This window comes from Octopus sinensis, linkage group LG30 (assembly GCF_006345805.1).
Source record: "Octopus sinensis linkage group LG30, ASM634580v1, whole genome shotgun sequence".
Classification (NCBI taxonomy): domain Eukaryota; kingdom Metazoa; phylum Mollusca; class Cephalopoda; order Octopoda; family Octopodidae; genus Octopus; species Octopus sinensis.
Window position 1 is genome coordinate 14,023,142 of NC_043026.1, and position 13,145 is coordinate 14,036,286.

A 13,145-nucleotide genomic window follows, 5' to 3' on the forward strand; every position below is an offset into this window, starting at 1 on the left:
GATGTATCTTTGATTTATTTGATTTGTTGTATAATTGTATAAACTGTTGTTAAATGTAAGCCAATTGCCTTCCGCCGTCTCTCTTTGTGTCTCTTCCTGCTGTTGTTGTTGTTGTTATCTCCGGTTACCGACTGCCGTGTTTGCTGCCGCTTTTCCCCCACCGAGTTCTCTCTCTCTCTCTGAGTTCCGTGGCGAATTCGCCGATCGATCAGGCCGGTGAATCGTCGTCGCTCGACTTGGTAGGGTCCCGGGTTTTTCCCGAAGAGTTTGAGCGACGACAGGTGGGATTCCGTAACAATATATATTATTGGCGGCGAGCTGGCAGAATCGTTAGCACGCCGGGCGAAATGCTTATCGGTATTTCGTCTGCCTCTACGTTCTGACTTCAAATTCCGCCGAGGTCGACTTTGCCTTTCATCCTTTCGGGGTCGATTAAATAAGTACCAGTTACGTACTGGGGTCGATATAATCGACTTAATCTGTTTGTCTGTCATTGTTTGTCCTCTCTGTGTTGAGCCCCTTGTGGTTAGTAAAGAAAGATATATTATATATATATATATATATATTATATATATATATATACAGTGGGAATGGGAAGGGTATTTCAGGGCACTTATTTATTACGCTCTTCAGACCAATTAATGAACCTTGCCCACCACAGTCAACAGATACGGTATGGCCTCCCCTGACGCCTGCACAGTCGTCACCCCAATACTTTTACCAAATATTGGGGGCCTGTTGCATCAAAATAAAAGCAAAATTTCTTTCCTGAGAGATCTTACTGCATGCAATCAAGCTCTATGCATTGCACTTGTAGAAACTTACCTCAGCCCTGACATAGAGGACGCAGAAGTACACGTACCAATATATGACCAGTTCAAAAGTGTCTTTACCACCCCGTTGGAACACAGACAAGTGAACGAACCAGTGGACTTCTTTGCTGCCTCACCTATAACCAGCGAGGCAGTTACAATAGAATACATTGACATTAGCGAAGATGTACTACTAGCCATAGATGAAGTGGACACAAACTCAACTGCTGGTCCTGATGGTTTCCCAGCAAACTAAGTCAGTGAGGGACCTGGGTATCGACATGAGTGATGATACCTCTTTCCAAGTGCACATTACCAGGATGGCGACAAAGTGCAGACAACTGGCTCGATGGATCCTAAGAACATTCAGAACCAGAGATAAGGAAACCATGATGGTCCTCTGGAGGACATTCGTTCTCAGCCGCCTGGATTACTGCTCACAGCTATGGTCACTCACCAGTGTGAGATTAACAGCGGACCTTGAAGCAATCCAGAGACGATTCACAAAGAAGATCGTCTCTTTGCAACAGCTCAGCTACTGGGAGAGGTTGAAACAGCTAAGACTCTACTCCCTAGAGAGAAGACGGGAGAGGTATGCAGTAATATATATATGTGGAAGATCCTGGAAGGAATTGTGCCAAATTTTGGCATTGAAAGCTACACCAATGCCAGAACGGGACGACACTGCATAGTGCCAAAGATCCCAACAATGCCATGACACTTCAGGATCAGTTACTGCAACAGCCTGGGTTTCAAGGGCCCACTGCTTTTTAATATTTTCCCGAAGAGTCTGAGGAACTTGCACACAGTAGATGTAGGGGTTTTTAAATCAAAAATGGACCTCTTCCTGTCGAGAGTCCCAGATGAGCCTACCTCACGGCAAGAGGTGCAAATGAGGGTAGCTATATCAAACTTCATTCTTCATCAAGTGCCACATATTAGAGGAGGTTCTTCGTAACAACAGTGTCGCCCAGAACGGCGGTGCATCAGCATGGCCGCAGCTCTGAGCTGAAACTTAAAATAAAAAACATATATATATAAAGTATAGAAGCCATCTTATACATATATATACATATAAAGTATATAAACATATATATATATAAAGTATAGAAGCCATCTTATCATGGCTAACCACAATGTGGTTAGCCATGATAAGATTGGGGAGGGGGTTAACCCTCTCCCCAATGTGGTTAGCCATGATAAGATGGCTTCTATACTTTACTTTATCGAGCGATTACTGTTTCAATCTCATTCTGAGATTTAATTATGCTATATATATATATATATACTCTTTACTCTTACTCTTTTACTTGTTTCAGTCATTTGACTACGGCCATGCTGGAGCACCGCCTTTAATCGAGCAACTCGACCCCGGGACTTATTCTTTTGTAAGCCCAGTACTTATTCTATCGGTCTCTTTTGCCGAACCGCTAAGTAACGGGGACGTAAACACACCAGCATCGGTTGTCAAGCAATGCTAGAGGGACAAACACAGACACACAAACACACACACACGCATATATATATACATATATACGACAGGCTTCTTTCAGTTTCCGTCTACCAAATCCACTCACAAGGCTTTGGTCGGCCCGAGGCTATAGTAGAAGACACTTGCCCAAGGTGCCACACAGTGGGACTGAACCCGGAACCATGTGATTGGTAAACAAGCTACTTACCACACAGCCACTCCTGCGCCTATATATAATATATATATATATATATATAATATATATATTATATATATATATATATATATATGTATATATATATATATATACATATATATATATATATTATATATATATATATATATATACATATATATGTATATATATATGTATATATATATATATGTATGTATAATATATATATATATGTATCATCATCATCATCGTTTAACGTCCGTTTTCCGCGCTAGCACGGGTTAGACGGTTCGACCGGGGTCTGCACCAGGCTCCAGTCTGATCTAGCAGAGTTTCTACAGCTGGATGCCCTTCCTAACGCCAACCACTCCTCGAGTGTAGTGGGTGCTTTTTACGTGCCACCTGCACAGGTGCCAGGGAGGTCCGGCATCGACCACGATCGGTTGGTGCTTTTAACGTGCCTCCGGCACGGAAGCCAGCCAAGGCGGCGCTGGCATCGGCCACGTTCGGATGGTGCTTTTTATGTGCCACCGGCACAGAAGCCAGTCGAGGCGGCGCTGGCAACGGCCACGTTCGGATGGTGCTTTTTATGTGCCACCAGCACAGAAGCCAGTCGAGGCGGCGCTGGCAACGGCCACGTTCGGATGGTGCTTTTTATGTGCCACTGGCACAGGTATCACAACTACTATTTCCATTGATATTTATTTCGATGTACATGCACTTGACTCAACAGGTCTCCTCAAGCACAGCGGGATGTGCTGGAATCCGAGGTACTTTGAGTGGGCAGGGGCTATGCGGAACTGGTGCAGGAAGCAACCCGGGTCTTTGCAGTCACAGCATATCTCCAGAGATCTCGGTTCTTCGCCATTGCCTCAGTGAGGCCCAACGCTCTGAGGTCATGCTTGACTACCTCATCCCATGTCTTCCTGGGTCTACCTCTTCCCCTGATACCTTCAACTGTTTGGGAGTGGCACTTCTTCACACATCTCTCCTCATCCATCCGTAGTACATGACCATACCATCGCAAGCGTCGCTCTTGCACACCACATCTGATGCTTCTTATATCCAGCATTTCTCTCAGGGTGCTTACACTCTGTCGTGCATTCACATTGACATTGCACATCCAGCGGATCATGCTAGCTTCATTCCTTTCAAGTCTACGCATGTCCTCTGCAGTCACAGCCCATGTTTCACTACCGTGAAGCATGGCAGTTCGCACACATGCGTCATACAATCTACCTTTCATTTTGAGCGAGAGAACCTTTGTCACCAGTAGGGGTAGGAGCTTTCTGAACTTTGCCCAGGCTATTCGTATTCTAGTGGTGACACTCTCTGAGCATCCACCTCCACTACTAACTTGGTCACCCAGGTAGCAGAAACTATCAACTACTTCTAGTTTCTCCCCCTGGAGTGTGATAGAATCTGTTTTCTGAGTATCTGTGGTGTCTATTGTCCCTGTGCATCTGCCGCACATGAAAGCTATATATATATATATATAATTTCAACAATTGAGGGTAAAATTAATTAATTATTAATCAATTTCACCAAGTATTCAGTATGTAAAGGGACCATTATAGGCGAATTCAAAATATTACATTATATATAAGGGCTTAGTAAAATAAATTACTTTGCCACATACTGAACTCATTAGAAATAGCAGCTAAAGAAATTTCTTCAGCTATTTCTAATACTTAAAGAAGATCTCTCTCAGATAGTGTTTGCCTAAACCAACTCACAAAAGTATGGGGGAAAAAACATTAAAAAATCAAGTGCAAAGGTTATTTGAGAACGTACGTTTCTAGATTAGTCAATTCGACATTTCTTTCTTCAGCTCAGAATTCCTTGAATCGGATTTGGGAACACTGAAAGTCGGGAGCATACCCTTTCGGCTTCTAATCACCTCTAGAATTCTGCTCGAACTAAAAGTGCTATCAAATTCGAATATGCAAGCGAAGAATTTCTGCTCTCCCCTTTCCACCAGCGTGGGTTAAAATTGACAAACACCATGTATTAACGGTGAAAACTGCAGATCTCTGAGAGAGATCTTCTTTAAGTATTAGAAATAGCTGAAGAAATTTCTTTAGCTGCTATTTCTAATGAGTTCAGTATGTGGCAAAGTAATTTATTTTACTAAGCCCTTATATATAATATATATTATATATATATATATATATGTATGTATATATATATATATATATATATATATATATATGTGTGTGTATATATATATGTGTGTGTATATATATATATGTCCAGCATTTCTCTCAAGGTGCTTACACTCTGTCGTGCGTGCACACTGACATTACACATCCAGCGGATCATGCTAGCTTCATTCCTTTCAAGTCTACGCATGTCCTCTGCAGTCATAGCCCATGTTTCACTACCGTGAAGCATGGCAGTTCACAAAAACTGTTCGATGAACGGCAACGGGAAACTCAGAGTAACAGGTTTTGTTGAATTTTCTGCCGCTTTTAAATAAAGCATATTACTCTACCACTGGTATTTGAGTACTCTTTTTTCCACCTTGTTTCACATTTATGTGTTTACTCCGGTATATAAATAAATATATATATATATACATATATATATATATATATACACACACACACATATATATATATCGGCGGAATTTGAACTCAGAACGTAACGACAGACAAAATACCGCTAAGCATTTCGCCCGGCGTGCTAACGATTCTGCCAGCTCTAAAATTTGGAAGATTTAAAGTTGTAAAGGTTGTGTCTGGATTGTGAGTAACGAGGTGGAGCAAACACTGAAGTGCTCCTACAGAGAGTTTGCCTCTTGGGAGCAGGAAAGATTATGGAAAGCTTGAGGACATCCGAGGTTGCAGGGGATAAACCCGTTGCCCACATAAATTCAACCGATTCTGAGTCAAGTTGAATAATAACAACAAGAACAATACTGTTATATAAAAATGTTTCAAATTTTATTTCTAAAAACTTTTTCAGTGAGATTCCTGTCTTGTATAAATAATGAAACCCATTTCTAAATGTTACCCAAATTATTTAGCAGGGGTTTCTTGTTCCGGCTTTGGATCTTTTCACTCTTCACATTGACAAAATCTTTGGTTTAAAGTCTACCCACTGGCTTCTTCTATTTAATATTTAACCACTAATTATATTAGCATTAACCCTTTCATTACCAACCCGGCTGAAACCAGCCCTGGCTCTGAGTACAAATGTTTTGTTTTTATAAGTTCTGAATTAAAATCTTCCACCAAACCTTAGTCACAATTTATGTTCCTAACACTAGCTGAATGATAACAAAGTTATTTTACTAAATTCTTTGTTATATTTAAAATAATTGAAAGAAACACAGAGCATCTCAAAATAAATGCAGTAACAAAAGGGTTAAGAAGAGAAATAATCAGCAGAAAACATGAGAGAAGGAGACCTCAGTGTGGTCCCTCTATATGCTAGAAATAATAGCCTAAATTTCTTTCAATCCACACCCTTCCAACTGCTTCTAATGTCCATCTGCCCAAATGTAGAGGTGTTTTTAACCCTTTCGATACCAACCCAGCTGAAACCTCCTCTAGCTCTTTAGTACAAATGTCTTGTTTTCATAAGTTTTGAATTAAAATCTTCCACCAAACCTTAGTCACAATTTATGTTCCTAACACTAGCTTAATGATAATTAAGTTATTTTACTAAATTCTTTGTTAGAATTAAAATAATTGAAAGAAACACAGAGCATCTCAAAACAAATACAGTAACAAAAGGGTTAATTAATGTTCGCTGAATTTTAGGCTGAGTATTATTCCAGTATAAATTCCACCAGTATAAATTCCAGTGTTTTTGATAAAAGTTCAGGCTGTTGTTCCATATAAAAGGACTAATTCTATAATTGCACAGCAAAAAATTCCTCTTAACTCTTTGGCATTTAAACCGGCCATATCCGGCCAAAAGTATTCTACCTGTTTTATGTTAAAACTGGCCAGATCTGGTCTCTCACACCAACCCTACAATGTCGTTTTAAAAATTAACAGCTACCTCATAGCTACGAGATAATGCATGATTAGTTCAAAACAATGTGGATGAAAAAGGATTAATTATGGTAGAATAATGCAAACACTAAAGGGTTAAGGTTGCCTGGAAGGGTTGTTTGTTTAGGGTACACTGTGTTACACTGTGCTTAGGCTTGGCCATGTCTTAGAGACTCATCCCACCAAAAACACCAGCTGTATCAACGTCTCCTGCCTATTTCCACAATTCAAAAACAAGGAGGTTGCACTTTCGCAGACACTGCTGGCAAGTGAAACAAGAGCTGTCAAGTGAGCTTTTGTTGCCGATGCCAAAGCATGGCTGTACTTGAACAGATCGTTCACACACAATGTAGGCCAACTCACCAGACACTGAATACCTCCACTGAGATGAATGGCATGCACAGCTTAAAAATGTCCAAGCAAGCTCAACCCAATGATGATAAGGGCTTATCCAGTACTTGTCCCAGTATTTCTGTTCGAGTGGCTGTGTGGTAAGTAGCTTGCTAACCAACCACATGGTTCCGGGTTGAGTCCCACTGCGTGGCATCTTGGGCAAGTGTCTTCTGCTATAGCCCCGGGCCAACCAATGCCTTGTGAGTGGATTTGGTAGACGGAAACTGAAAGAAGCCCGTCGTATATATGTATGTGTGTATATATATATATATATATTATATATATATATATATATATATATATATATATAGGTGCAGGAGTGGCTGTGTGGTAAGTAGCTTGCTAACCAACCACATGGTTCCGGGTTCAGTCCCACTGCGTGGCATCTTGGGCAAGTGTCTTCAGCTATAGCCCCGAGCCGACCAATGCCTTGTGAGTGGATTTGGTAGACGGAAACTGAAAGAAGCTTGTCGTATATATGTATATATATATGTGTATGTGTATGTGTATATGTTTGTGTGTCTGTGTTTGTTCCCCTAGCATTGCTTGACAACCGATGCTAGTGTGTTCACGTCCCCGTCACTTAGCGGTTCGGCAAAAGAGACCGATAGAATAAGTACTGGGCTTACAAAGAATAAGTCCTGGGGTCAAGTTGCTCGACTAAAGGCGGTGCTCCAGCATGGCCGCAGTCAACTGACTGAAACAAGCAAAAGAGTAAAAGAGAGTAATATATATACATACTCTGTGTGTGTATATCTATATATTTATGTATGTGTCTATCTATCTATCTATCTATCTATATATATATATATATATGACAGAGTGTAAGTACCTTGAGAGAAATGTTGGACCTAAGAAGCATCAGTTGTGGTGTGCAAGAGAGACAATTGCGCTGGTATGATCATGAGTTGAGAATGGATGAACATAGCTGCATGAAAAAGTGCCACACCCTAGCGGATGAGGGGGACCCATGGCCTTTACCAGTGATGTATCCAGCCCAATTATGCGTACCTTTCCTTCTTTGGGCACAAAACTCTGCTTTGCGAAGACCTGTTGAGGCAAGTGAGATCGAAATCGAACAAAATTCAATGATTGGCACCCGTGCCAGTGGAGTGCTATCAGCCGCATCTGAGCGGGACCACTGCCAGAGCAGCTGTCTGGCTTCTATGCCGGTGGGCACGTAAAAAGCACCATTTGAGTGTGATCGTTACCAGCATCGCCTTACATTCGAGTGAGGTCGTTGCCAGTACCGCTGGACTGGCCCCCTCCTGCCAGTGGCACGTAAAAGCACCTACTACACTCTCAGAGTAGTTGGCTTTGGGAAGGGCATCCACCTGTAGAAACTCTGCCAGATCAGATTGGAGCCTGGCGCAGCCGTCTTGTTCGCCAGTCCTCAGTCAAATCGTCCAACCCATGCTAGCATGAAAAGCGGACATTAACTGATGATCATGATGAGGATTCTGCGTGTGTATATTTATATATACTGTGTGTGTGTCTATCTATCTATCCGAAGCCTTATGATATTTTTGTAAATGTCTCATTTATATCTATATATTGACCTACCATAAAAGGCTAATATTGATAAAATGAGACATACTTATTTACATGGCCGAAACAGCTGTAAGATGTAATCTATACTTATATTTATATTCTCTTTTTTATATATATTCTACTTATTATACAACATTACTCTTTTATGTACACTTTTTTTATGTACACTGATTTGTTCTGCTTTTTTATGTTTAACCCTACAGTCTCTTATGTGGTGGTTTAATAAAGTATGTGATTGAGTATTATCTGGTAATTGATATTTGATTTAGATGTATTTCTCCATTTTCTTATCTTGTATATATATATATATATATATATATGTGGAGGCGCAATGGCCCAGTGGTTAGGTCGGAGGATCGCGGTTTCGATTCCCAGACCGGGCGTTGTGTGTGTTTATTGAGCGAAAACACCTAAAAGCTCCACGAGGCTCCGGCAGGGAATAGTGGTGATCCCTGCTGTACTCTTTCACCACTCTAAAGGCGGTGCTCCAGCATGGCCGCAGTCAAATGACTGAAACAAGTACAAAAAAAAAATATATATATATATATATATATATAGTTCAGTTTTATCCATAAATATGTGGATATTCTATTTCAGATTAATTTGTGTAATTTATTCACCACATCCTGTATATAAGGGTGGAAAAAGGGAGGGTAAAATCGTGACATCTATAAATTATGTATATGATCATGATGATAATATATATATATATATAATATATATATATATATATATATTATATATATATATATATAATATATATATATATCTTTATATATAAAAGAGAGGTAGTGTGCTGTCTGTCTCCTACGATTTAGATTCCTAACTACTCCCACATTTTGCGGTGCAGTTTAACCAAAACCGGGTATCTTATAGTCGTGATTCATATCGAGCCCTTCTGGGTATTAGCGCACGTCTACGATGAGTCTACGATTTAAAATAAAATTTACCATCAATTTTTCCCATTTTTAATGCATTTTTGGCCTATATAAGGGAAGTAACTCTCTAAAAATGTATTATTAAATCTCAGAACGTAAAAAGCTACAGTAACACCCCCCCCCCTTTGTGGTTAGCCATATTGAGATGGCTATTATACTTTACATCTCTAAAAATGCTTATATAGTTATTTCCCTTACAAACCCGAGCAATGCCGGGCGATACTGCTAGTATATATATATGTATGTACAATTGTATTAGTAGCAAGAGAGAGAGAGAGAGCAGGCTGGGTGGGAGGCGGAAAGTGAAAAGTTGAGAATTAAAAGATAGGGGAGCGGGTTAAGACTTTTTCACAGCTGTGTCTGTGTACGGGGGTAACCTGTTTGGGGCCTTCTCTGGTTTACACAGACCTGTGTTGCACGGGGCTGATGTCATAGAGATATGCCTGAAACAAGAAAAAACAGCAACATTTAGATGAGGAGGGAAATTAGAGATTTTTTCTTTATTTCACAAGTTACAGCATTCAACACATCACAATAAAATGCATTTATGGATAGACGGGATTATCATATACACCTGTACACTCATATCTGTCATACATATACATTACTTATAAGGCGCATATGTTATATACAATAAAAAACTCAATGACTGGCATCCATGCTAGCGGGGTGCAAAGAGCACCATACGAGTGTGATTGTTGCCAGAGCGGCTAACTGGCTTCCGTGCCGGAGACACGTTAAAGGCACCATTCAAGTGTGATTGTTACCAGCGTCGCCTTATTGACACTTGTGCCCGTGATAGTAGGGTACCAAGAGCACCATACGAGTGTGATCGTTGCCAGAGCGGCTAACTGGCTTCCGTGCCGGTGACATATAAAAGGCACCATTCAAGTGTGATTGTTACCAGCGTCGCCTTACTGGCACTTGTGCTCGTGCTAGTAGGGTACCAAGAGCACCATACGAGCGTGATCGTTGCCAGAGCGGCTAACTGGCTTCCATGACATGTAAAAGGCACCATTCAAGCATGATCGTTACCAGCGTCGCCTTACTGGCACCTGTGCCAGTGGCATGTGTAAAAAGATTTGAGCGAGATCATTGCCAGTACCGCCTGACTGGCACGTAAAAGCACCCGCTACACTCTCGGAGTGGTTGGCATTAGGAAGGGCATCATGCTGTAGAAACTCTGCCAGATCAAGACTGGAGCCTGGTGCAACCATCTGGTTTGCCAGCACTATGTCAAAATCATCCCACCCATGCTAGCATGGAAAGCAGACGTTAAACGATGATGATCATCATTAGCATCATTAGCATCCATTTTCTATGCCAGCATGGGTTGGCTGGTTTCACAGAAGCTGGCCAACCAGAGATTGGAAGTGTTATTATGTGCATTGCCTTGTCTTGGCATAAAAGATGACCTACAGCAAATATTTTGCCAAGACCATAGATTTGCTTGTCAGTTGTTTGCCCTTAACCAGTTGAACATGTCCCTTTGTGGCTGACGATATGTGCATCTCTGACCACAAGCAGGAATACTGGGGGAGCATCATAGTCATGTGTTGAGAAGGATTCTTTGGGGTTTGGATAATTCACCTCAGGGAACATGGTGGTTTCATGTACCATCCCTAAACATCCCTTATTCAGGGACCTTTTGAGTGGGATGGGCTAGTCGACCGGAATAAAAATTCTAACTGGGCCCCACCTGCAAGGTCATGTGCTGTTTATCTTGATATGAGATCTCCATCATCATCATCATCATCATCGTTTAGCGTCCGTTTTCCATGCTAGCATGGGTTGTGCATATATAGTTGTGATGCATGTGTCTGGTGTACCCTTATCAGACGGGTAGTCATGATGGGTATATTGGATTTTGTATAATTGTACCCCAGTGTCACTTTGATGGCATGCACTGTTCTCTCACTCCATAATAACAAGAACAACAACGAAAACAATAATAATAATAGTAACAAGAACAACAACAATAATAATAACAACAATAGTAATAATAATAATAACAATAGCCGGTGGCACGTAAAAAGTACCATCCGATCGTGGCCGCTGCCAGCCTTCCCTGGCACCTGTGCCGGTGGCACGTAAAAAGCACCCACTATACTCACGGAGTGGTTGGCATTAGGAAGGGCATCCAGCTGTAGAAACATTGCCAGATCAGACTGGGCCTGGTGCAGCCTCCTGGCTTCCCAGACCCCGGTCGAACCGTCCAACCCATGCTAGCATGGAAAATGGACGTTAAACGATGATGAAGGCGTTAGGAAGGGCATCCAGCTGTAGAAACACTGCTAGATCAGACTGGAGCCTGGTGCAGCCTCCTGGCTTCCCAGACCCCAGTCGAACCGTCCAACCCGTGCTAGCATGGAAAATGGACGTTAAACGATGATGAAGGCGTTAGGAAGGGCATCCAGCTGTAGAAACACTGCTAGATCAGACTGGAGCCTGGTGCAGCCTCCTGGCTTCCCAGACCCCGGTCGAACCATCCAACCCATGCTAGCATGGAAAATGGACGTTAAACGATGATGAAGGCGTTAGGAAGGGCATCCAGCTGTAGAAACACTGCCAGATCAGACTGGAGCCTAGTGCAGCCTCCTGGCTTCCCAGACCCCGGTCGAACCGTCCAACCCATGCTAGCATGGAAAATGGATGTTAAACGATGATGAAGGCGTTAGGAAGGGCATCCAGCTATAGAAACACTGCTAGATCAGACTGGAGCCTGGTGCAGCCTCCTGGCTTCCCAGACCCCAGTTGAACCGTCCAACCCATGCTAGCATGGGAAGCGGACGTTAAACGATGATGAAGGCGTTAGGAAGGGCATCCAGCTGTAGAAACACTGCCAGATCAGACTGGAGCCTAGTGCAGCCTCCTGGCTTCCCAGACCCCGGTCGAACCGTCCAACCCATGCTAGCATGGAAAAGGACGTTAAACGATGATGAAGGCGTTAGGAAGGGCATCAGCTGTAGAAACACTGCTAGATCAGACTGGAGCCTGGTGCAGCCTCCTGGCTTCCCAGATCCCAGCTGAACCGTCCAACCCATGCTAGCATGGGAAGCGGACGTTAAATGATGATGAAGGCGTTAGGAAGGGCATCCAGCTGTAGAAACACTGCCAGATCAGACTGGAGCCTGGTGCAGCCTCCTGGCTTCCCAGACCCCGGTCGAACCGTCCAACCCATGCTAGCATGGAAAATGGACGTTAAACGATGATGAAGGCGTTAGGAAGAGCATCCAGCTGTAGAAACACTGCCAGATCAGACTGGAGCCTGGTGCAGCCTTCTGGCTTCCCAGACCCCAGTTGAACCGTCCAACCCATGCTAGCATGGAAAGCGGATGTTAAACGATGATGAAGGCATTAGGAAGAGCATCCAGCTGTAGAAACACTGCCAGATCAGACTGGAGCCTGGTGCAGCCTTCTGGCTTCCCAGACCCCAGTTGAACCGTCCAACCCATGCTAGCATGGGAAGTGGACGTTAAACGATGATGAAGGCGTTAGGAAGGGCATCCAGCTGTAGAAACACTGCCAGATCAGACTGGAGCCTGGTGCAGCCTCCTGGCTTCCCAGACCCCAGTTGAACCGTCCAACCCATGCTAGCATAGAAAGCGGATGTTAAACGATGATGAAGGCGTTAGGAAGGGCATCCAGCTGTAGAAACACTGCCAGATCAGACTGGAGCCTGGTGCAGCCTTCTGGCTTCCCAGAACCCAGTCGAACCGTCCAACCCATGCTAGCATGGAAAATGGACGTTAAACGATGATGAAGGCGTTAGGAAGGGCATCCAGCTGTAGAAACACTGCT

At 42.7% G+C, this 13,145-nt stretch overlaps 1 protein-coding gene across 2 annotated transcripts in view; it reads right to left on the bottom strand.

Annotated features, from left to right (window-relative positions):
- LOC115226564 (RING finger protein 207) overlaps window positions 1-13,145 on the bottom strand; it is a 75,952-nt gene that overhangs the window by 10,227 nt on the left and 52,580 nt on the right. The window contains exon 16 of one of the 2 annotated variants that reach the window (XR_005004340.1): window positions 9,584-9,787. Coding sequence is in view for 1 of the 2 variants with exons in the window: in XM_029797567.2 (XP_029653427.1) it covers window positions 9,682-9,787 (106 nt within the window). In the remaining variant the exon portion in view is untranslated. Of the gene's footprint in view, window positions 1-9,582; window positions 9,788-13,145 lie in introns of those variants that run through there. The other variant, XM_029797567.2, reaches the window with a different exon arrangement.